General features: G+C 38.5%; 1 protein-coding gene across 1 annotated transcript in view; it reads right to left on the minus strand.

Annotated features, from left to right (window-relative positions):
- lrp1ab (low density lipoprotein receptor-related protein 1Ab) overlaps nucleotides 1–25,081 on the minus strand; it is a 122,351-nt gene extending 97,270 nt beyond the window's left edge. Inside the window, exon 1 of the mRNA XM_053482666.1 lies at nucleotides 24,685–25,081. Coding sequence (XP_053338641.1) covers nucleotides 24,685–24,757 — 73 coding nt within the window. The 5' untranslated portion in view covers nucleotides 24,758–25,081. The remainder of the gene's footprint in view (nucleotides 1–24,684) is intronic.
- Between the last annotated feature and the right edge of the window lie 1,146 nt (nucleotides 25,082–26,227).

The following is a 26,227-nucleotide window of genomic DNA, read 5'->3' on the forward strand; positions in this document are numbered from 1 at the left end:
CTCACTTATACCCAACAGACATTACACTACTTAATAAAAACTTGGTCTGTTAATACTGCACACCTGTTATCGTGTGCAATCTGTTGTCTCTCAAACTACACTAAATCTTATATCTCACTTCCTTATAAAAAATAAACACATTAGTGGTCCATAACGTCCAAAAAGGAGATAATCGAAGAAGTAAGCGGAAAATGTAAAGAAAGGATTTGTTGAAAGATTTAAGCAGTGAAGATTGTCTTGTTCCTGGAGGGATGAGGGGCGTCAAAGTCAAACTAGTGTTTCAGACGTGAAGCAGGCAGTCCGATCACGGCTCGGGTGTACTGAAAAACCCTGTACTTTAATGGTTTTCAAGAACTAGAGATAAGTGCATTACTGTAGCAGGGTACTGTGAAGAGACCTAAGGCTAGCTGATAACGGTGTTTTTTCATTCCACACAATTAAACGTCTCGGTTCGAGTTGAACATAGGCGCATTTGAGCAGCCAGGAATGACATCATGGTGTTTTCTGTTTGCAAAGTCCGGTTGGGTTGGACATGCCAAATTCTTTCTCATAAAAGTATGATTTTTGTGCATACTTTTGGCCTTCATTCTCCCACACAAATAGATGGATGATAAACTGGATTCAGCAATCTGCTTTGCATCACGCCTGATAAATCTGATCTTCTCTCTTTCGGTTCGGATTAACTGTTTCTCGGCTCTTGCATTACCAAGACTTTTAACAGGGACGTAAAACGTTAAAGATCTAAGAGCAATATATTACGGCTTTAATAGAATTTAGTCGGATTTAAAATAAACTGAGCTCTTCATGGGTTATTTTAGAATAGATAGTCATTGAGACACTGGAGAAGCTACTATACTAGTCAAATCCGATGTAAAAAGCAAACTATTTTAACTTTGACTTACCACTGTTTCTACCTCAGCCAAGCAAGCAACTTTTGCATTATTTTTGCAGATTGTCATAACACTGACAGGAATACAGTACAGTAATACGCATACTCTTCCACTTCCTTGCCTCTGTCAGACAGACGTGTGGCCGCCATGACTCAGGATGATGGGGATAATAATAAGACTGCTGCTCGAAGCAGAAAGACCAGACTCTGTCCTGACATTTGCACTTGACAGTATTACAGACAGGAAACTATCACGTGTTGTGTCCGCACAACATTTCAGACCCTTTACAGTTCATTGGTGGTTGTTAAAAGGTTAACTTAAAAAAAAAAAAAAGAAATCCACTGTGCAATGTTTCTGTACATTTTTTATTTGTTTTTTTTTTCTTTCTCATTTGTCTTCTCATTAAAAGGCTTTTTCTTTCTTAGCAGTGATGGAAAGCGCACAAGCCCCAAGCTACATCACAGGCAAGAGGGAGAGGCCATGTGAGTGGGAGAGAGATAACTGACCATACTGCTGAAACAAAACACACTCTGGCACACACTTCTACCTAACATAATGTCTGGGTCTGTACCACCGCTCGAATGGCACTTCGGAGACCACTACTGATACAGTCTAGTTTAGTTAATGTCCCATTTGTGGCGCTACTGTATCGTTTCCTCAGCTGAAGACTTTAGCAGTCCTTTACTTAATCCCTCTGTCTGGCCCAGATAAGATCTGCCTTTAAGTACATGCTTACAAGGACAAGGATATAGTAAAGTCTGATCCTTGATACGATAAAAATGTTCATTTCCTCTTTAGCGTATAAATACTGGCATAGAGGGCATGATATTATTAAGAATAATATTTATTATACTTAATATATATTAGGAATATGAGGAAAAAAATAATATTAACGAATGTGAATGCTGCTTTGTCTTACATGGGGGCGAAGAGGGGGCAATCCCACTCTGGAAAGAAAATGCCAACAACCAAAATCACAATGAAAACTAATTTCACTTATTAAAATTAAAATGCGAAACTGCAAGGAGCATTCTGGGACTTGAAATGATGAAATTTCTAGTGAATAAAGGCATAAAACCGATTGAGATGAATGGACGGATGTAGGTTAGAGGTAAATTTGAGCAGTAAACCACTTATCTACTTCCATGTGGGTGAAAACATTTATTACTGTAGGAGAACCTGAATATGGAATACGGCATATATTACACAAATTCTATTTTTAATAGCAATGCACAGATTAATGCTGACAACGGCGCAGCAAGGAACGTATGCAATCTGTAGGTAATGGTTTTATCTCTGTAGAAATTATAAATGCTGAGAAAGAGCCTTTAATGAGAGCAATGGTTTAGTGAGAGATGAGCAGACAGGCTGAGTGACTGCTAGAGGGAAACCACTTTTCATGCAGAGCTAAGAGACTAATAACCCTAATTCCTCCTCAATTGTAGCATCTTAGCGGCTTCCAAACTGAGCAATTTAAAATGGTGTAAGCACTATTAACAACACAAAGTAGCTTTATATCAGGTCTGGGCAGACGACACACCCCACAATCCATCTTAACAAGCTGAACTGCTTTCCCCGCGTCTGCCCGCTCCGTTCTCAATGACTTTGCATAAAATAAAACCGAAACTAAAACATAGCGGAGTCTATATTTACACTTCGCCCAGACGGGAGCACGAAAGAGACCGCAAATTCATGCTGTGCAAGCTGCAGAGTCGGGGGCCCCACACGGTCTAGGGCCGCTTCTTCCCTCTCGCACCACAAGTGCGCCGAGATCTCATTTGAATGCCATGGTGCTGTTTCCCCAAGGCAGTGCGCCAAACCACGGCCAACTGCATAGGTGCGAAATTAAAAAGGGGGAGGGGGGGCTTAATCATCCTGGCACATTTGAGACACAGGAGCGAGGCCAGGGACAGCCTGAAGAAGGGCTTTATTTGTCGCAACGGGATTTGCAACCAACAGGAAACATCGGAAGCATTTCAATAGGTGAGATCTGGCAAAAGCCTCTCAACCACCTAACTGCTGAGCCACATTATATAATAATTATTATTATTATTATTAATAAATTATTTCTAATGGTATGCACTAAAAGCCGGAAAATGATCAACAGCCATTTCAAATAAAGCGCATTCCCAGGAAAATTTTAAAAATCTAATTAATTACACACCGCACACCCCAGGGGTTGGCCTGACTGATATTTCTCCACATAGTGGACATGATTCGCTTTTAATAGCCTACAGGGATACACACATATTACCCCGAAATCAGCCTCATTCGTCTCATCATGGCACAAGGGCTGACTGTTTTAGCCCTGCGGTGAACATTTTAATGTGTAGATTAATGTACGAGGAACCATACTTCAGTGGGTCAGAAATTCCTAATTCCAGGAAAACACAAGGTCTAGTCCCAAGATGATGAATTTGCCACAATATTTGCCCAAGGCATACCTGGAAGGCAGAAGCCACTTCACATGTCTGCTCCGATCGGTCATAGTAGACTAGGCTAAAAATATCTGGTACTGGAAAGCTAACACACAGACCTCAAAACATCAAATATAGCCACAGAGGGTTTTGTTGTCCAAGCTTGGGAACAATGGAACATTACAGTCAGGCAAATTCATCAGTTGTTGAATAATAAGGTCAAGTCAACCCGAGACTTTGGGATGAAATTTCTTGCGGCATAAAGGCATAAAACTCATTTTTACAGTTTTTAGCCGCAGTAACACATCTGAAAGGTTTTAAGGGACATACATCCATGAATGACAATCACGACTGAGGTGGCTCGAAGCGCACTGCAGTCGTTCCTGGTGTTACTGGTTTCATCATAGCCCATCACATACAACCTATTTTCAAATGTGCCAACAAAAGATGTTTTAAATGAATGAATAAATGAATGAATAAATAATACACACAGAAACAGCAGCAGGGGCTACACAGCAACAAGTAACAAAATACAAGCCAGCTAATGTGAGTAAACCCTCTGAGAGTTTTAAGTAATATTAAGTTTTGAGCAATAAATATGTGGTAACTTGACATTTACCAGAGGATTAAGTAATAAATACTTTTTTAATACCAATGAGCCAGCTAGCTGAGCGGAGTCTTTTTAAGTAGCACTATGCTAAATGTAATATCCACTGCTATTTTCAGCCAGATAGCTAATTCAGCTAACCTGACAGGTTTTTTTTTTCCAGGTATTAATAAACACTGCTAAACTCCATAACTATACTTAAACAGCTATTTTATATCAAATACCCTGACAAACCTAATAAACATAAAAAAAAAATTGTCAATAAACTTCACATATTCAGTCATAAATCATATTCATGAATGTTAAGAATTTATTCTCAGTGTACATGCCAATTCAATGGCCAACATTATAGATCATTAAAAAAAAAGTACTCATTAGTCATTTAAAAGTACCATGATAGGAGATGGTACCTGTATAACAGGATATAGTACCATGGAACTGGTACTTATTTGCTGATATTTTGTACATGTACCACTCTATGGTAGTTACATGGTTCTACATACTTTTGTACAACAGTATGTGTTCCATAACACCATATTATAGTAGAACCATGTACCATAGTGAGATACACGTACTATATCAGCCTAGAAGTAATATAGTACTGTTTAAAAATACCATGGTACAGGTATAAATATTTACTTGAAATGATGGCCATTCACCTGTTCTGGTACATTCCAAGGGTTAATACACAACAGTAAATACCATGGTATATATTAGGTACCACAGTGGGTACCAAGGTTCAGTGGTTAACTAATATGGCACTGCCTACATCTTAAGTATGTACTAACTTATCTAATATAATACACAGTATGTACACACATATAGGCATTTGTGGCTCAGTGGTAGGTTTCTTGCCTGCCATGCAGAAGGCCTGGGGTCAATTCCTATTTAACGCCCAAACCCCTGCAACTGATTGCAATGCTATACCCAAGCCAGGGTTGCGTTATGAGGGGTATCTGGCATAAAACCTGTGCCAAGTTGTTGTGTGGATCAGATAAATCTGCTGTGGTGACCCCTTCATGGGAGCATCCAACAACAACGATATACAAACATACCAAATAAGATACCTGCCGAACCTTGTTAGAGTTCAATAATATTCACCAATGTATTACGGTCCACACCATAGTACTCCCATCGTATCGAAATGCCATAGTACCTTTTCTGGTACTATAAAAACTCCTGTTGCGCCTATTATGGGAATATCTAAAATACCAGAGTAATATTATGGTATATTAAGATATGTACTATAATTTACCACAGAATACTAGTACATAGCATAATAAAATTTCTTATGCGACTCAAACACATGGTTTAATTAACTTCTTGTTTTTTAGTGACCTTGACTTACAAAAGAATAACTGGTTAAAAAATGCGGATTAATTGAGTTAATTAGCTAGCTTAATAGAATATAGCTAAAATACAGCTAGTTCACAAAAGCACTTCTATCAATAGAAGTGCATACTAAAGAACGACTAAAGTAATGTGCATTTTACAAAGTTTAAAGTCATTTTATTTTTTAATTTCCACAAATTACTGTCATGTAATTACTTAGCTTATTTGATGTGCAGCAGTACTACTGAAAATCAGTATTGCTTTTCTAAGACAGGAATTCAGAGGCTGTGATTGGTCCCTTGACTCCCATAATACAAAGTACCACTGAAGACGTCAGAGGTCGACCCCCCAAAAACTCAAAGTCTACATAAATCCTACAAAAAATACCTTTGAATAAACATACCAAAAATGGCTCACCACAGCACGGTTAACAAAAGAAAAAAGACAGAAAACAGAGAGGATGCGGTCGAGAACAACAGCGAAGCAACTCTGGTAACCAAGTGAAAAAAAAAAAAAAAAAACTATATCAACAAAGTCACTGCATCTACCCTGGTCATTGAGAGACGAAAAAAGAGAGACAGCGACGCCAGCTGGGACCAGACTTGACCCACTTTCAGCCTCTGACTACCCCCACAGCATGAAAAAAAAAATAATGCCCCCGACCACTCCACTAAATCAGCACCAGACCACCGCTGCACATTCCAGCACCTCGTAATTGATTTCATCTGTGAACTAGCCGTCTTTAGCTTATAAAGCAGGGTGAAGGCGTTTTCATGCCTTTAGGTATAACGATGGAATTTAGACACAGAGCCAAGCTTTTTGTCTGGACTGGTATGTACATACATGCACATCAATACAGATTTTGAACCCAAGAAGTCTACTGAAAGATCTCTAACCTTCCTAGCATCCTTATGTATGATACATAAACGCTCTTTGTGAAGACAAGCTGAATTCATCTGGAAAACGTAACTTTCCAGGTTTTATGATCTGGAGCTAGGGACGGTCTTGATGTAGGACAGCTGCGTTAAAATCCAAGAGCACCGAAGTGGCAGAAGCTGGCAGGGAGAGCAGCGCTGAGAAGCTGGAGCTCATCATGAAGCACTCGTCTCCTCCTCCACTCTTCTCCTCAGCAGGAAGAATGTCTGCCTGCCACATCGGCCTGCGGTCCGACCCTGCCAGCCAGAGCCGGGCTGTAATTTACAGCACTCAAGTCAAATTTCAAAAACGACCTCTTGGTGTCCCACTCAAAACGATCTTTTAGTGAGAGGAATCTGCCCTCAGAAAGCAACAATTAAAACACAAAAAGAAGAAAATGGAAGGAGAAAGAAAGAACAAAAGAGAGGGGGAACGCAGACAGCATGGCTGCATTTAGAAGTAGACAGACTAGTCTGAAAAAATGGTTTGGGAATAACCAAATGTATTCATGTTGTATAATTACAAAAAAGGTGAAGCTTTCTGCAAAGTAGAGTGCTTATTTAACATTTATGGAATGTGTCTCCGATGACAGTGCTTTGTAACAGTCAGGGGTAATGCTGTTCCTGTGACACTACAGATTTTTGGCCTTAGGAACATCAAGAGGAACTGAGGAAATGTTTATATCTGCTAAACTAAGTAAATGATAACAGGAACAACTGAGGTTTATATGAAGCTAATATCCACTCCCACTGAACTAAATCAAGCTGGTATCTCTCAAAGCTATAGTTGGCCAAAACATGGTATTGGCGAAATGTTTCTTATCCCCCAATCCATGCTTCGTTTTTTGTAAATATGCATGCACATTTATATTTATAGCCATAACTTTTTTTTATTCAAATCTTTCAATGATCTAAATAGTCTTTTATGAAACTTTGCCAAATCAGATTATAAATAAAAAGACATAAACATAAAAAAACTCAAGGTATTGCAACATGAATTTAACATGGTTTTGGACACTACAGATTTTTTTGTGGGGAAAAAAAAAATCCTTATTTTTGCAAAGAATACTTTAATTTAAGCAACCTTTTTTTCTTTTTCTTACTTTTACAGATCTTTTGCTTCTACAAGCTTATACCAATTTTAGTACCAATACTCAAATATGATTTATTTTTTATTATTATTATTATTGTATAAAGCGAGACAGTAGCTTTAGAAGTAGCTTCTTTGTAATGCACATTTTTTTGTATTATAGGTATAATGTTAAAAATAAATAAATAAATAAATAAAAATTAGTACCAATACTGCATTTGGTCCGAGTGTATATAGCGGAAACTTTTACTTGTTTCTTTCCCTGTGAAGTCGAATCAGATTTTGGCAGCCATTCACTTTTGAAAGCATTTTTGCAAGGAAGGAGATTTGAGGAATTTGGCCACAATTACATTGTACTCACACTCCTCGTGACAAACTTCACAGTCAGTGTACAGAGCAGAAGAATTTTATGACGACCAAGAACTATTGTAGCAAATAAATTTTTAGTATAATAATATTACCAGTCGTATTATCTCCCAATCATGTTTAAAGGTAGACTGTGACAGTGTTCGGGTTCCATCAAGATAAATATCAAGATCAATGTAGAAAGATTTGCCATATCATTACAATCATGCTAACGTGGTAAACGTGCATTGTTTAAAAACTTGCCGCTAGCATGCATTCCGGTGACGACCCCTTCTAAACTCACATCTAAAGTTAAAAAGACAGGAGTGTTTAAAAATCCGCTGCACTCCCATACCCATGTGTTTCCCACCATACACGCCTCATCCTTTTGTTCAGTAAACGTACATGGTCTCGACATGTTTGTTTTGATGACAGGTTTCGCTCATTTGTAATGAAAAGACAACTTGGGAGTTTCCTGGTAAAATAAAGAATAAAAAAAAAAAAAAATAACGGGGAGCTTTATTTAATGACAAATATGGAGTCTTTGTCAAAGTGAATTTGTGCTTTACAACCGTAACAATACTGTATATGAGACTCGGCTTTTTACCTGGTTTTGAAATAGCATTATGGTCATGTGTGAACAAAAGACGCTATGAGTGTCTTAGAAGCTGTGAGTGTAATATTTTAACTACAATAAACTGTGATTTAATCGACAGCTTCAATAACAGCTGAATCCTGACACATTAATTGATTCAGGTAATATGATTTGTATTTCATATTTACATTCTTTAGCCTTAAGGCACGAGACACTTCAGGCTCAGCTTTCTCCATTCTTTGGATATGAATGTTGTGTCTGAAGGCTATTTTTTTATACGATTTTGGGAATAAAGTGTTGACATTAGGATAAAACGAACTCCTAATAATTCGTGTCATGGTATTAGGCGTTAGGCGTTTACATCAGTCAACTCTGTCTCAGCTTTAAGCGAAAGCCAGATTAAACTCCACCAAAACCAGACCTGCCGCATTTCTCATTTAGACGTGCAAAAACAGATTCCCACTTGCACTTATTCCTATAAAATATTTTCAGAATATTGCCGTTTTACACTCGTTATATTGCATCTTTGTTCTTAACGTCTTAAACAATAGACCAACAAAACCATGATGTCATTTCATTTCATGGACGGACTACTAACACTAAAAGAAACAAAGCTATGATTTATGCAAATAATAAACCTATGATGGTAAATCAAGACCAGCTGAAAGCAAAGGCTGTGGGTTTTTTTGTTTGTTTTCCTTCAGCTACACATTAAAATCTATGATCTCACCATTAAAACACAATGAATATGATTTCAATGGAGGTCTATAGGTTTTACCCTTCACGTCCCGTTCAAAAAAAAAAAAAAAAAAAAGAATGGAACAAGTCTGATGTAAAGAGTGAAACATCTCTAAAAATGGAAATAAGGTTAATTGGGTGAGAATAACCACAATAGAGCCAGGGGATGAGGAGCTGCTGTACTCAGAGCACTTAAGTCCAATTTATTAATTTGGATATTTGGAATTTAGTGACTAATTCGCTGCAGAGCTTCAGGATTACTTAATAGTAATATAAAAAGTAATACAGTTTAAAGTAGGGAAGGGGAAAAAAATATAAAAATTTTATATACTGCAATACAAAATGTCAACTGTTTTATACATCGATTGGTCCTACAGTATGTGTTGCAATAGCAACTTTTAATTTTTTGCCTTTAAAATAAACAAACGTCCTGTGTACCTGAAACATTGCCTTTTTAAGGAGCTCTGCAAATATGTGCAAATATATCAGTTAAAATATTTGTTATACTTGTGACTCATTTTTGAGCGAAAAACAGATTCTGACTGTATTTTCACTCACTTAGACACATATTTGGGAATTTAATAGAATAATTAGTGGTATTTGCTGTTACCCTAGATAAATATGTCCGAAAAGTAAATAGATTTACATTTAAAAGTATCGCAGTTTAAATCGCAATGTCTCGGAAACGTCAAAATAATTATAATGCAAATTTTCAGCCTAACTAGTGTGCATGTGCTCTCTAGACATAGCAGCCTTATACTGACGCTCATTAACACAACGTGGAGAATGCGGATTCAAAAACGCACCTAAAGGTACAGAAAGATAAATTACAGTTAGTTAAATTATGATTTAAATGAGTAACAATTGAGCTTTGGCTGCATAGAAGCTGCCTTTATTTACAGGTTAGATACACACACGTGCGCACACAACATGGTCTAATTAACCCTGACATACATAAAGATTAAAAGTATTTTGGTATTTTATTTAAGTATTATTTACTGCAGGTATTGAGATTAGTAAAGCATTCAAGAATCACGCTCTGACAAAAAAAAGCAAAAGGAAATAAATTAGTGTTCAGTGTGAGTTATATGTGCTTAATTTATTTATTTATTTACTTTTTTAAATAGTGTCGTCTTTTGCAAATCCTCTTCTTTATCGAAATTAAAGGCGATTTATCAAAACATATGACAGTCTTGGTTTATTTTAGTTAATTTTTTTTTTAAACAAAGCTGCTCAAGGACAAACAGGAAGAATTCTGAACTGCCTTCCAACTTCAGAGATAAAACTTTATTTATTTGTAGCCTTTATTCGTTTTTGGATTTGTTTTCTCTGACTGAAACTTAATGCAGATTTAATTAAAGGTTTATTTATAAATATAAAAAAGTTTCTGTCCTTCAAACGCCCCAGCTGTTCCAGCTCTACTCTACAGACAAAAATCAGTTATTAGTGTGTGTATATTTTTTATATATATATATATATATATATATATATATATATATATATATATATATATATATACATACATATACACACACACACACACACACACACACACACACACACACAAATAATATATACTAATAATATATAAAAGTATGTATATATATATATATATATATATATACACACACACACACATACACATACACACACACATTCACACACACATTCACAGTCCGGATCAAAAGTTTAAGACCACTTAAAAAATGGCAAAAAAAATCATATTTTGCATGGTTGGATTTTAAGGTTCCAAGTAGAGCAACAACAAGAAGAAATGGGAGTGAGACAAAACATTTTTAAGCATTCAATTAATTGAAAATAACAAAGCTGTTTTACAGCTGATCAAAATTTTAGGACCACATGCCTTCAAAAGGCCAAATCTGTGCAAAGATGTGGATTCATTGTCATTTTCTGTCAGGTAGTCACACGTTCTGATGGCAAAGGCAAAAAAAACGTGGTCGGGTTTTTGAAGTGCATAAGCAGGGTCTCTCACAGCGCGCCATCGCTGCTGAGGTGGGACGCAGTAAGACAGTCATTTGGAATTTCTTAAATGATCCTGAGGGTTATGGAACCGAAGAGTCAAGTGGAAGACCTCAAAAAAATTTCACCAGTACTGAGCCGGAGGACCCAACTGGCTGTCCGTTAAGACACTGGACAATCCTCGACCTAAATTAAGGCCGTTATTGGTGCTGACTGCAGCCCCATAACCATCAGACGGCGTCTGAGACTAAAGGGCTTCAAAAACAAAAAATGTGTTCAAAGACCTCGTCCCCTTGAACGCCACAGAACTGCTCGTTTGGACTTTGCAAGTGAGCACCAAACATGGGACATTCAAAGGTGGAAGAAAGTTTTATTAAATTTTTATAAAAAATTTTTTACCTTGATGGTCCTGATGGTTTCCAATGTTACTGGCATGACAAGCAGATCCCACCTGAGACGCTTTCTACACGCCACAGTGGAGGGGGCGCCATAATGGTCTGGGGTATTTTTTCCTTCAGTGGAACAATAGAGCTTTAGGAAGTGCAGGGGCATCAAACGACCGCTGGCTATGTCCAGATGTTGCAGAGAGCATTCCTCATGACTGAGGGCCCTCGTCTGAGGGCCGTTGAGAATCTTTGGGGATCGATGGCAAGGAAAGTTTACAAAAATGGACAACAGTTCCAGACAGTAGATGCCCTTTGTGCGGCCGTCTTCACCACTTGGAGAAATGTTCCCACTCACCTCATGAAAACGCTTGCATCAAGCATGCCGCAATGAATTTTTGAAGTGATCAACAATAACGGTGGAGCTACTCAGTACTGAGTTCGTGTTTGGAAGTTTGATTTCTGTTTTGGGGGGATTTACAGGTTGTTTTGGAGGTGTGGTCCTAAAAATTTGATCAGGTGTAAAACAGCCTGTTTCAGTTAGTCGTTATTTTCAATTAATTGCATGCTCAAAAATTTTTTTGTCTCACTCCCATTTCTTCTTGTTGCATGTTGAAGCTCTACTTGGAACCTTGTTAAGAGCCAACCATGCAAAATAAGGATTTTTTGCCATTTTTCAAGCGGTCTTAAACTTTTGATACTTTTTAAAAGTATATTCTTGCTCATCATAATTAATTAATACAATTATTTACTTAATTGCACATCTATATATTTATATGTACATGTAATTTAAAATGCACACACTTCAACAGCTGTTAAATACTGTCTGCCCCCTTTTTTTCTCGAATTAAAATTATGGCAGTATTTTAACGGTAGTGTTAGTATATGATTACATTGATGCCATCGTGTCACCTAGGGCTGCAACTAACGTTTTTTTTATATATATAATCGATTAATCTGTCAATTATTTCCAACCCTTTATTCAAAAACAGAACTAAGATCTTTAGAAAGTGTACAAACATTGCTTCTTGAGCTGTTACAATAATAAAATAAAATAAAATAAATAAGGACTAACACAAAAAACATAGACATGCATGTTTAACATCTGCCAAATATATACAGTGGAACCTTGGATAACGAGCATATTTTGTTCCGGAAACGGCTCGTATTCGTAAACACTCATAAACCAAATTTAATTTTTAAAAACACACTAACGGAATCACTGCTGTAAAGTAAAATAAAACAAATTAACCTGCACTTTACCTTTGAAAAGAATCTCGACAGAGCAGTGTTTGTGTGTAAAGCATAAAGAAAGCGTGTGTGTGTGAAGGCAAACGTAGGAGAGGTCTGTGTGTCTGAGGCACGGTGTCCAATGAGGAGCAGGCAAAGAGCAGGCTTGAGCAGAGAGGGAACAAGGGTTTTTAACATCTCTAATAAGACTTGCTTATACTTTACACGCGCGCTGTATACACATAGACACAATATAAAATATGTTTTACACACACACACACACACACGTGGTCACAGTGTTATAGTAAACAGTACACGTGTGCACGGATGTTGATTATACCAGTAAGAGACGCGCCCTAAGATCCAGCAGCCTCCACTATGTATCTTTCCTATACCTCCACTCGTATTTTTATTTATTTTTTGCTCCGCCCTGTCTATGAGGTGCCGAACTCTGCTAGCATCAGTGCGCTCCGCGCTCAACTAAAGGTTTCTTTTAAAAAATAATCAAATGTCTCCTCGTCACACAACACAACGAAAACGATTTTATTGTTGATATTTATCGATTTTATCGATTTATCGTTGCAGCCCTATTGTCACCGTGATTTTCTTTTTATGTGTATATATTTTTCATACTAAAGTGTGTATACATTTTCGGGCCCCTCTGTATGTGACATGAATAGAAACAAAAGCCTTATAAAATTAACCAACTAGATAAATATACCTGATTGTTATATATTTGTGTTGGAATGAAATGTTATAATAATCTTAAAAATATGTGATGAAATGCCAGCCTCTTCCATCAGGTAGAAATCCAATACTGTTCTCATTCACATTTAATCCTATTTATAAAAATTCTCCAATACCAAAATTATATCATTATATATTTCATTGATGTACAGAGGATTTTGAGCTCGTTTTTATGATCAGATCTGACCACAAGCACCCTGCATGAATTCCACCCTAGGTCAAGCAATTTCAAAGTAAAAACCAGTTGCTCGGCCTCAGAACTTTATGCTAGTACTTGTGTGGTATTACATAAACAAGCTACAGCTCTGCGCCACTAACCTCCAGGATTCAAAACTCTGTGGCTTGTTTTGGTTTTCTTTTTCCCCCCAACTAAATCCAGAAACAAACAGACATGAGCAAAACTCGCTTCTCTACCTTACGGTGCGAAACGTCTTCAAAGGTTTCAGGTGTTTTAAAGCCTTAATGAGACATGCATTTTGCTGGAATCTGCTAAGTTAGAGTGGCTCATTAGCCAGGATCAAAGCCTCCTACAGGGTCTTGAAAGGGGCACTGGAAATGTCGCACGCATCCGTGGCCTTCAGTGTACTTTAACAGAAAACGACACTGAGGTCTAGAAGCGACAAAGATCAGACGTTAGCCTCGGGTCCAGACACGTCCTGCGGTGTTGCTTATTTGCTCTTGTCGTGAATGTTTGTTCAAGTCATTGTTGTAAGGAAAAGCCTGATTAAATGAATGAGGCTATTCAATTTCAAGCACATCATACTAAAGGCGTCACCTGATGCCACTATCTGTATCTCTTTAGTACTTTAAAATGTCTAAGTATCTGTATTTAGCCGTGGCCTAACCCAGACAAACTTTATGAAGCTTGTCCCTGGAAACCCTAGAAAATGCTACATGGTCACGCAATACCATGCTTCTTTAACCTCAACACTTCAGTGTATATATATTTTTATTATTATTATTAAATTCACTTTTGTGAATTTTTCGCCCTCTCTCTCTCATTCATTATATATATATTTTCTGGGAACAAGACCATCCAATCCATCGCAGGACAAATGCAAGCACACACTCTCTTACACTATGGGCGATTTGGAGACTAATTTGGCCTGTCAGAGGAAACAGTACCGACAGGCAGAACATGCACCACGCAGGCCCCATGGCAGGATTCAAACCCAGGACAGTGGAGGTATGAGGCCACAGTGTCCTATCCTGCAATTTTTTTCCATCAGTCAGTTTCATTTATCAAATATTGAAACCAAACTTGCAATGTAATTATAACCATCGACCCTGACCAGGCGGTTAATAAAGACGACTGAATAAACAAGCATGTACATGGATATGGTATTTGTTACTACGGGAAGCTTTACATCCTGCAGCTCGTTTGCACTGACATGAAAGTAAAAAGCTCCTGAAACTTGCGGATGCTGTATTACTTCCATGATATGTCCCAGTAAAACCAGTCACATAGCTTCTTTCTTTTAATGGTCAATCATGATGAAGGAGTCGCCTACAAGATCAGGGAAAGAGTGTCCTGTGGACACACAAAACCTTGACGAAATAAATAAATAAAAAATACACTGTGAGATCTGAGCTTGGACTGATACCAAAGCAGTCCCTAGCCTAGACCAGCAAAAAGAAAAGACCCCCACCCCCTTTCCAGAATGTTCTCCAGCTGGTGGAGCAGCCCAGACATGCAGCTTAGGAAACTGTTCAAGAGAATAACGATGGCCAGATCACACCTGCTTTCTCTCTGACACTGGTCATCTTTTTGCCTAAAACGACAGCTTAATGAGGTATAAGAAGCAGCCCCGCACGGCATATGAGCATTACCGGAGAGCGAAGTGTGGCTGTTGAGGCTGAGACCCGATAATTGCAGCATTGAGTGAGGGGATTGCCATCTCCAAGGGTTTTATCGTCTGTTTTACTATGGCGTGTCATAACTGACCAATTAGAATCAAGGCAGTCTTCAAATACAAGTTACAAACTTGTGGCGGCATACCACAATACTTACCGTATTTGCTTCTTGCACTTTTAAAGTGGGAAGCATAAAAAATTATAACAAGAGTGGTCTTAGAGCATGGTTTTACATGCAGTGTGGCACAGGCTACAAGGTAACAGGAAACATCATGCAGAGCACTTTTAATGAATGCTTTTGCTAATTCCCACGGTCACATCATATAGGGCCGTATAGTGCTTAGTGTTGTGCATCGTTTTTAATTTCTCGTTAATCCGATCACATTTATGGATTGTCCGGTTACATTCCGTTCGAGGCATTCATTCTCCAGTGTAGTGGTGGTTCATGGTCAGGAGACTTGCAAGTGCATTACAGTTGTTAAGGGGATGGGGACAGGCTGCGGCCAAACAAGAACGTTGCTGCAAATTCAGATCAAGCCTCGGGTGTCGGGTGAAAAGGTCACATGGAAGTCAAAGTATGAGAATGAGGATCAAGATGAGGGAAGGAGGGGGTGGGGAGAAAGAATGAGTGCGAACAAATGCAGTAATACGGGAATTGAGTCTTCACAAGTCTGCGTGGGATGAGACGCAAAGCAAACACGGCAACTGGTTGTGAGGTTTGAGCGACAAAGCTCGCACGTCATTCGAGACGGGAGACGGGAAAAGCAACGCTAATTACCAGTGCAGATCGGAGTCTTTGAAACGATGGGATTTTCTCATAATCACCTGAGGCAGGCACTTACTCTGTACGCATGTGCTTCCCTTAAAAGGTGGAAACTCAAGCAAAAAGAAAAAGGTGTGTCCATAAACCTACACGTTTCCCGCTACTGCCACATCAACACCACCCACCTTCCTCTGTTTAACACCAAGGAGCAATCTGCTCCCCCTGAGCTAAAACCGAGTAAACCCTAAAAACACCAATTAGAGCACGTCCTGTCTACCACCATCAACAAACATCCTTTCATTGGAAGCAATCGTGCCCCTCAAAACAAGAAGCCCAGCTGAAAGACATGCGCCTCTTTACACTAATCCTCCAGGCTGCCAGGAAGGACGCAGTCAGTGCCGAAATCTTTAAGGTGCGGCAGCACAGGCTACTGCATCGCAGCGACATAACGATATTGTCCGTGTGGCACAGGGTGCATAAACAAATAGAACACCAGATTCTCAGTTCAATCCCGGATTTGCGCAAAAGACCCCCACGGTCATAACAGAGCCATCTGGTTTGTATCTATCTAGCAAATTTGCTGTCTGCTTTTTGTTATTTCCTTGGAATATTACTGAACATCTCACCGGTCATACTAAAGACATCCAGGATGGAATGCGAGTCTAAGACGTGGCCACAACTTCCACACCAGCTCTTGTATAATACTTTTTATGCCATGAATTGGGTATTTTTTCAGCCATGTCTGAAACAAGCACTAAAAGATGAGTTACTCATATCAGCATGCAACATACTGTATGTACGCAAAGTTTCCAATTTTCCATTTTCTCACAGCTTTCCACTAGTTTTGAGCATAGACATGGAGATTTGCTTGTTCATCCACAAGAGCATTAGTGGGGTCTGGGTTAGCAGGGGTAACTCAGTGGTTAAGATGTTGTCCTACTGATCGGAAGGTCATAAGTTTAAACCCAAGCACAACCAAATCTTGAACAAGGCCCACAACCCTCAACTGCTCAGATGTTAAATGTAAGTCAGTCTGGTCTGGTAGATGTAGTAATATAATAGCATAATATAGATCAGGAACTGATGCCAGGTTTGCATTTCAGTTCAGCTAACTGGTTCAGTTCAATGAGTTCTTCAACACCAACCACAATGCACACGTCCACTGCCATGTTGGAACAGGCTGATGCCTTTTATTTCCAGTGAAACGAAATTTTAATGCCACAATCCAAAGAGCAGCGGTGGAAGGTAACAAAGAACATTTACTTTATTATGGTTCCTAATTACACATTTCACATATGTGTACTTTAAGTAGATTTATTACTAGATACTTCTTAATTTTACTCCACTACACCATACAACAAATGTATGTATTTTCTACTTCAATACATTTATGCATAGCATAGGGTTAAATAGGATGGGTGTATAGCATTTGAAGCAATATCATCTCTACCCGCTGGCTTTTATGCATACTAATGCAACTTGCATTCCCTAATCATGTAGCAGGTGTTTGAAAGTAAAAAACAGTTAGTTCATGGTCGAAAGCACACACACAAACAGAGAGAGACAGAGAGAGAGACAGACACTATTTTAATACGTCTTCAAGACTAATAAGCTATAAGCTAATACAAATGCAGATTTTTGGTACTTAAATAAAAAATTTGAAGATAAGTACTTTTACACTTTTGCTCAAGTACAACTATAAATAGGGACTTTTAGTTACTTTTACTCAAGTGCAGGATTTGTGTACTTTGCGCTCCTGTGCCAAAGACATCCTAGACAACTTAGACAACCGTAGACTTATGGGCATCCCCAAACTTTTGCCCATGTATAACTGATACAAACGGTGACAAAAAAATCATAAACATATACACTTTCATATAGCCAACCAGATAAATGAAAGCTACCCAGTTCCTTATTTAGGTTGACAGGAAACCTAACTGAATTTAAAACTTTAAAGGTAATGTAATGCGTACTGTTGCACAATTAATTACAAAATTAACCTGTGTCAATAATTAATAAATTGCAAATTTTTTTATTATAGGTAACATACAATCTAGTCAGAGTTTATGTAGAGTTTGTGATCAATTTGGTTACCTTTATGTTTTGTATGTTTTTTTAAACTTTTGAGTTGATAATTAAATATTAGCAAACATCCTCTCTTTTTTGCCAGTATTTGCTGTTTGTAAATAATATTTAAATATAAAATAGTACATTTAATAGCTACATATTGCAGTTTAAAAATCACAATTGCAATACAGTAGTATCTCTGCATATAAATATAAAAGTATTTTTAGGTACATGGGCGAACTAAACACCAGCTAAGTTCCGCGTATGTTTGGAAGCCGCCCAAAACTTGTTTGCATTAGGGAAAAACCCAGCGTCCCAAAACTGTTATAGCAAGGACGGTAACAAGAAGAAAAAACTTTCAGGAGTCATAAATTATTTTTTTTTATATGCAGGAATACGACTACAGTGAAACCTTAGATTACGTGCATAATTCGTTCCGGAAGCAGGCTCATATTCCAAAACACTTGTTAATCAAAGCAAACCTTACCATAAGAAATAATGGAAACCCAAATTATTTGCTCCACAGTCCAAAAAAATTAATACATAAAAATAATAAATACAAAATATAAAGTAAAAATAAAACAAATTAACCTACCTTTAACATGAGTTTAAAGAAATCCTGACAGATAAGTGTTTCAGTTTATGCGCACAGGCACTCTGTGTGTGTGTGTGTGTGTGTGTGTGTGTGTGTGTGTAGCTAGAGTAAGAGGAGACTCTTACTTTCAGCCCCTTCCGTCTCCCAAGCAAAACAAGAAGCGCATGCGTGATACTCTGTACTCGGCAAACCGTGTAACTCGCAATCCGAAGTTCCACTATATAATGTTGGAAATTGGTAGAAATACTTTTGGCTGGCTGGAACAGATTATCTGCATTTACATTACTTCCTATGGGGAAATGCGTTTCGCAATACGAAATTTTCACCTATTAAAATTTGTATGCCAGGGTACCAGTGTGTGTCAAAATAATCGCAATGTTTTTAAGGTGCAGCTCTCTCAAAATGTGCAACTATTTGTCTAGTCATATGGCCTACCCGTACAGAGTTTGTTGTTTTTCTTAATGTTAAAGCTATTTATCAACCAGAGTTCAGCTTTAATTAAACATGAAAACTCTTTGTTCCAGACATCTGGGATACTGCTTCAGTATTTCAAACCCTTATACACAAATAAGAAAAGGATATGACTAAAAAAAAATTACACAGAACAGTACTTAAGAAATCTTTACAAGAAATTTAAATTTAATTAAAATTTCTATTCAGGTGAAAATCACAAACTGAACAAACTGAATTTTTTTAAGGTTCATGGACCGATCCAAATCTACGTGATTTATTTATTTAATTTATTTCATAATTTTCACAAAAACCGTTTTTTGGCCTTCAGAGAAAGAAAAAGGACTCCACTTCACTCTATGCCTGCATGCTACATCAAGAGTATTCATATTACAGACAAAACGTAGATTCCCTGAAACAGAGCTCATGGTTGGAACGTCTTATCGCTCATTGCGCTATGCTGGCCATAGCAGTATAGCGGTCTCTCAGTGAACCACCGTCATCTGGAAGTTGTGGAGGACTTTGACTGTTTGCGGTTCATTGAAGAGAGGCAGGACTATGGTATGACCTGCTGTTCAACTTGTCAGCATGATCGGATTCAGCCTTCTCATTCCCGCTCCCACCAGGACGAAGTAGCGGGCTGGGACAGTATTCCTGAAAATGTCGCAACATTCACAGGTTTTCGCAAGACGCTTCTCGGAAAGGAAAAAAAAAAAGAGAGAACAACTTTTGGCATGTGGGCGTTCAGCATTATGTTACAGTTAAAATGCTTTGGGAGGAATCAGACCAAGGAAACATCAGAGAACTAGAGGAACTGTTTGCAGATATTTTAAACACATATTACCCCCCTCCTCCCTCCATGGTCCTTCCTATTTCTTTTTACATTGGAAAACAAGGCTGAAGGTATCCTAAATATGCAATAATCTTCTCTTGTTTTGGTCTTGTTTCCCTGCGGTGGTCGTCATGGGAGCCAGTTTCATCATGGTGCTTGATGGGTTTTGCAAATGCACTTGACACAATACTGTTCTTGCAAGAACTGTTCCAGAACAGCTAACCTTCATATGTTGTGTTTTAAAATACCAACTGACAAGTTGTTACTTAATTAATTACTGTGTGTACATGTTATCTCATAGTTTGAAAAAAAAATTTTTCAAATTATTTTTTTTTATGTTTAGAATGTAGAAAATAAATCAGTAAAGAACAAAACATGGAATTAGAAAAATAAATAAAGAGATGGGGGAGGTAACAATTCAGTTCAGAGTTGTGATTCTTTTGTGTGGTGATTCATGTATTTGTTGTTTTTTTTCATTTATAACAGAGATGCACCAGTTGATCAGCTAGTGACTGTTTGGTTTGCCTCAATTTTATAATGAAATTGTTGGAATATTTATAAAATCGTGATATTCATTGAATCCCAATATAAAACGAATCGGTAGCCAGGTATTGTGATAACATCATATGAATCATGTTCATGTCCCGAACCTTTTCTGAAATAAATATTTCAGGCATCTAAAGTAAAGAGCTGATAATCATCTGTATGGTCTTGCATTCTCGGACTTTACACTTTCCTGAGCTGTGACGATGCCAAATCTGCATACTGATGATCCAATGACACATAATATTGATATTGGATAATCACGTGTCCCCAAAACACCCCTTTCCCCTAGCTTTATTCACCCTTTATCATGATGACCCCTATTTAGTATCATAAAACAAAAACATAAAACAAAGTACAACATTAGCTATGATGTGCCAAATGATGGTTCAGTTCTAGGGCAACATCTGATCTTTATGGCACCTCTGAAGTTTCATTAGCCTCAACCACTGGCGACACATTTAAATTTCCATAAAAGTTTCAAAATACTACAATGTTTCTCTCGATTTCACCAAAAGCCAAAGTAGCCATTCATCACCATGTTAAGACTGGCGAAAGTCCACAGTTCCAGTTAGGCCCGATCATCCAAGCAGAACTATGTCTGCCCGTGTTTTTTTTTATGAATAAACCTGTTGTTTTTTTTAATCAGGGGAACCTACTAAGAACATCCCTGTTCCACATCAAGACTTCTAACGTGCATTTCTGTATGCAGTGTTTAGCGTGTGAATCGGAAGCTGGCGCGTTTTCCGACTTCCGTGTCATTCTTTAAGAAGGTGAGAACATATCAGTAGCATTTGGATGCCAAACAAAACACCTGGTCTGAGATGTTGGTCTGGTTCCAAGTGAACTCTTGCATAATTCGACTGCAGCAAGAAAGCGCTTCGACCCTGAATAACTCGATCGCACCAAAACACTGTGCAAGCCGAGCCAAGGAACAGAGCAGTAGAAACGTGACTAATTTTGGATACCTTGACTAATAAACGAAGAGAGAGATCTCAAATGGGAATTATCGAGGCATTTACTTCATGCCTCCAAGTTTTCTTGTTTAACACACAATTAAAAAATAAATTAATAAATTAAAAAATTGCATGTTCAGGTCACAATTTTTGGATCGTCTGTTTCAATTACAAAGTAAACAAAGAATCAATTCTGCTCTGACATGAAAACAGCAAATAGACAATTAAATGTAATTTGATCTTTACAGGTCAACCTGAGGCTTTGGCTTGTCATTTAAAAATAAGAATTATTTAATTGCTGACTTGCAGCATTTATTCTCTTTAGTCGGAATTGTAACAGAGACTACATTAAGGTGGCACATTGATAACCGTTTTTTAAGCAGTAATCCAAATCTATTCTTACTGATAGCGGTGTTTACATCCATTCTATGCAAAATGCCCTTTAACCCCGACAAGCATTTCCTTTGAGTTATAGTCTAGCTTCAGGTGATTGGTGGTTTTTAAGGCATTAACCCATTGGTTGTGGTACATTTAGCTACTCTATGCAACATTCACAAGATTTCTTGCCTAACTGCAAACATGGTGCTAGAAATCCCCTGCCTTATTGTTTACTTTAATGCACCTTACTTTCCCTGTGTTTACTAGAAATGGACTCTATCATTACATGGACATGTAATTACAAGCATTTAAATAAGCAACAAAAAAAGCAAAGTTATTAAAACAGACTTGCTGTTAAACAAAACCGCTGAAAGGACTGGAATTTCCGTGCAAGACTTTGCAAAAATGGTTAAACAAAAAAAAAAAAAAAGAGCTCATCTGCAGATTTAAAATCATGCATGTCATTTGCAGGCCACTATTACAAAAGCCTCAGAAAAAAAAGAAGAAGATGACGAAAAAGAAGAAGAAATGGATGCATAATTTATGCACTTTTCACTAAAAGAAATTGGGGCATTTGAGCAGAAATGTCTCATGGATCCTCTTTCACATTTTTATCAACAAATTTAAACAACAACTGACCAAAAAACTGAGGAGTACTCTAAATCTACCTCTCTATCACCTCAGACTCAATATAAAAAAAAAGTTTTTCTTTAATTGTTTTGGTTTTTTTTTGCTTTTATACAAGAGTTAGTTCTGATCCAGTAATATGATTGGATGAAGGAATTCCATGAGTGCTGATATAGAGCACAACAGCACTGGGGCATTTAACTATATGCATCATTCCACTCCACACGTGATCTAACAGTTGTTAACTGAATACCAGCACAACTGTAATACCTTTCACACTCAGTCTGTGTTTTATTTAGTACGACAGCCCTCCGTCTTATATGATATGCTTCAACATCCTGACATGTTCGTTATGTTTTATGCGATTCGATGCTTGCACCACTTATTGGTTAATGTTCAGTTTCATTATTGCTGCGAGAAGGCAACAGCTGTTTTCTGCTTACATCACAGACGGTTCCAATAAAACTTATAAAAAATAATTCCACTATCGAAACCCCTAAAAACAAAACCGCAACAGCTTCTTTTCTCACTCCAAATTTCCTGGCAATGTTCACCGTCATATTTAAGAGAAATCCAGACTAGTGATGAGTCAAGACAACAACTGCTAAACGCAAAGTTCCACAATGCAATGCACCGCGTTATTGATATAAAAGTTTAAGCTTAGAAGCCTGATTTATTTACCCAAAAGTGTAAAAATACAAATGTGACATGGCTGGAAATACAACTACGGTCATGTTAGTAAATGACTACGAGAAAAAACACCGGGAAGTTAAAATAATGACCGGTACTGGTCATGTTTCGTCTAAACGGCGATCTACTTCCGTTCTCAGGTACGATTGCTTCCACATTTGATTCAATTCACATCCGAGTATGCTGCATCAATCATTCTGCTAGAAGAGGTGGTCACGGAGACGATTCCCGAGCACGGAACGATTGTTTTCTCATTTAATAAAATAAATCGGACTTTGGGGTCAAATTTTCTCTGAAATTATCCTAGGGTGATAATATGAATCTTGTATAAAATGTGCATTTCACCCGCAGTTAGGTTCAGATTAGTGGCTTCAGCTAATATAGCTATCTGTAGCTACTACATTTTCTCAGTGGAGCTCCAAAATCGCTACAGTAGTTTTTTGCTACATCAGTGAACATGATAAAAGACTGGCTAAAAGTGCTGCTACAGCACTCTTTTCAGGTAGAAATGAAGCAAAGGTTAATTCCCATGAGCAGTTAGTTGAACCACATTGGCTGGTTATGTAAGAAACCTCAATGAAAACAGAGCAGAATGTCAATGAAAGGAGTTTCGAAAAGTCCATTCAGGGTAAATCCTGGATACCAGTAATGAGGTCACATTAATTTGATGCACGTCGTTCAGGGTGAGGTTTTTCCTTTTAATGCTTGCAGGCTGTGCTTCCCACAGTCTGTTCATGGCCAAATCATAAGGAACAGCCTGGAACAGAGAAGTAGCCTTGCTGGCTGGCTGGCTGAGACACGACAACCATTCGCAAATCTGCAATCTGCATGTTAAGAGAAGCATCACGTATCCACAGCCTGGTTTTATGTTTGTTGTAAATGCAGGACCTTCAGGACACCACAGGCAACAGCCTTTTTTTTTCGGGGAATCACGTGATGCCAAAAATGAATAATTTAACCCAGGCCAAATATCATCATCACCATCATCCTTGCAGAATATGTGAGCAGACATTTCTGTATATTAATTCTCCCAGAAAAAAAGGAAATGCTCAGACATTAGAGATAAGATTGACGCGATGATTAATCGAATGATGGTAATGATACATGGACGATTAATATTCGTGAAGGTGTATTATAGAAGAACTAAGAGTCGGCCTAGACAAGCTCACTGACAAGCCACAGCGACAGGATGCAAATCTGGCCCAAAAGCAGTCATGATAATAACAATAACCATAATCTCGGTAATACAATGAACAGATCTAATCTCGATCCGCATTAGAATCGCACTGATTGTGTTCCGTGGTCTAATCGCGACGCGCGTTCCCTGGATCTCGGGCTTCACTGTAAACAAGCGGATCAGACAAGGTAACAATGTCGCGCAGTGGAATGGAAACGGCCCCAGAATGGTAACAAGCTTCCTTTGGGCATTTACACACACACACACACACACACACACAGTCTGGAGAAACAGGGACACTGGGTGTCGAGACATTTCAGCTCCAGGTACTCCAGAGTTGGAGATTCTCTATCTCTTTCTATCTATCTATCTATATATCTCTCACACACACACGCGCGCGCACATATATATTTAACGTTTGTGCAAAATGCATGGGTGGGAAAAAAAAAATGCTAACGAACAAACAAATAAATAAACCGCTTACCTTCAACGGCGCCGGTAGGAATAAGCTCCAGTGTAAGAATGAATCCAAGGGCGAGCAGTCCTGTAGGCAGCATGTTCGCCAGGCGGGATGTCACTCAGTGCGAAGGCAAAGGTGCGAATGGTTCATCAAATCCGCCGAGTGGCGCGCGCAGTGTCTCCGTTGTTCCGCGAGCCGCCACGCTCTTTCTCTCTCTCTGTCTATCTATCTATCCCTCTCTTTAGAAACGCCTAGCAAACTGCAAACAGAGCCGGGTGGCGATGGAGGAATAACACCGAGTCGATGCGGTGGAGAGGGAAAAAAAAAACAAGAAAGCGGGATTTTTCTCCAGCCTAGAGAGGCGACGCGTTGCGAAACAGCGCGGCCATGTAGGCTCAGCTCTCTCTCTCTCTCCAGCACTGCCTTATAACAAATCAAGACCGGCCACTGTCTCTCTCTCTTACACACACACACACTCTCTCTCTCTCTCTCTCACACACACACACACACACTCACTCACTCTCACACACAGAGCGTTTTTCCCTGCCAAGACCTGCAGCATTAAAGAAATAAAATGAAAAATAAAATACAATTAAAAACACAAGGCAACTGTGTTTAAGTCATTGAGTCCCAGTGCATCTGATGCTGGTGCACAGAAACACTCAGAACACACAGTGAGAGCGGGGGGTCTCTCCACAGCCATGACGTCACCACCTCCAGTGTCCAGAAAAAAAGCGACGCGGCACTCTAGGTGCTGCGCATGCGCGCCACAGTTTCGCGCTCTCGTGTTCCTCTGCCCGTGCGTGAAAGGAAACTGCTCCACTGCTCAGCCATGTTGGCTCACGAGCAATGCTGAATTAGATTTTTGTATTAATTGCAATAAAAAAATGTAATAATAATAATTGTATTAATAATAATAATTTTTTTTTTAAATAAGGTTTTATCCCGGACACCCTCCTATTTTAGGACCAGGACTGCATCCAGTGGCTGGGGTTTTGGGAATTGGGTGGAAATGGGCAGTTAGCACTGTGGTCTTGCACCTCCAGGGCTTGGGTTCGACAATCCAAAGACATGCAGATTAGGCTAATTGGCGTTCCCAAATTCCCCATAGTGTGTGAATGTGCGTGTGAATGTTCTTCACAGTCGTACACAGTCACCAATGGCCTCCACAGTCCCTTGTTGGACTACAGAGATTCCTAGATGGATGGATGGCACCTTCAGGAGGGATCGATTCCCGTCTCGGGCCTTTATGCCTGGAGTTTGCATGTTCTCCTTGTGCTTTGTGGGTTTCCTCACACAGTCCAAAGACATTCAGATTAGGCTAATTGGTGTTCCCAATGTGCCTGTTTTGTGTGTCTGTGTGTGCCTTGCAATGGATTAGAGCCCTGTCCCCACCTTGTGCCGTAAGTCTTCTGGGATAGGCTCCAGGCCCCCACGACTCTGTATACAGGATAAGTGGTATAGAAGATGAATAAATAATAATAATAATAATAATAATAATAATATAGAATCTAATCGAACTGCAAAGCTTATGCTTTTGTTTGCTATACACTGAAGACATTTGGGT

The sequence above is a fragment of the Clarias gariepinus genome, chromosome 22 (assembly GCF_024256425.1).
Source record: "Clarias gariepinus isolate MV-2021 ecotype Netherlands chromosome 22, CGAR_prim_01v2, whole genome shotgun sequence".
Classification (NCBI taxonomy): domain Eukaryota; kingdom Metazoa; phylum Chordata; class Actinopteri; order Siluriformes; family Clariidae; genus Clarias; species Clarias gariepinus.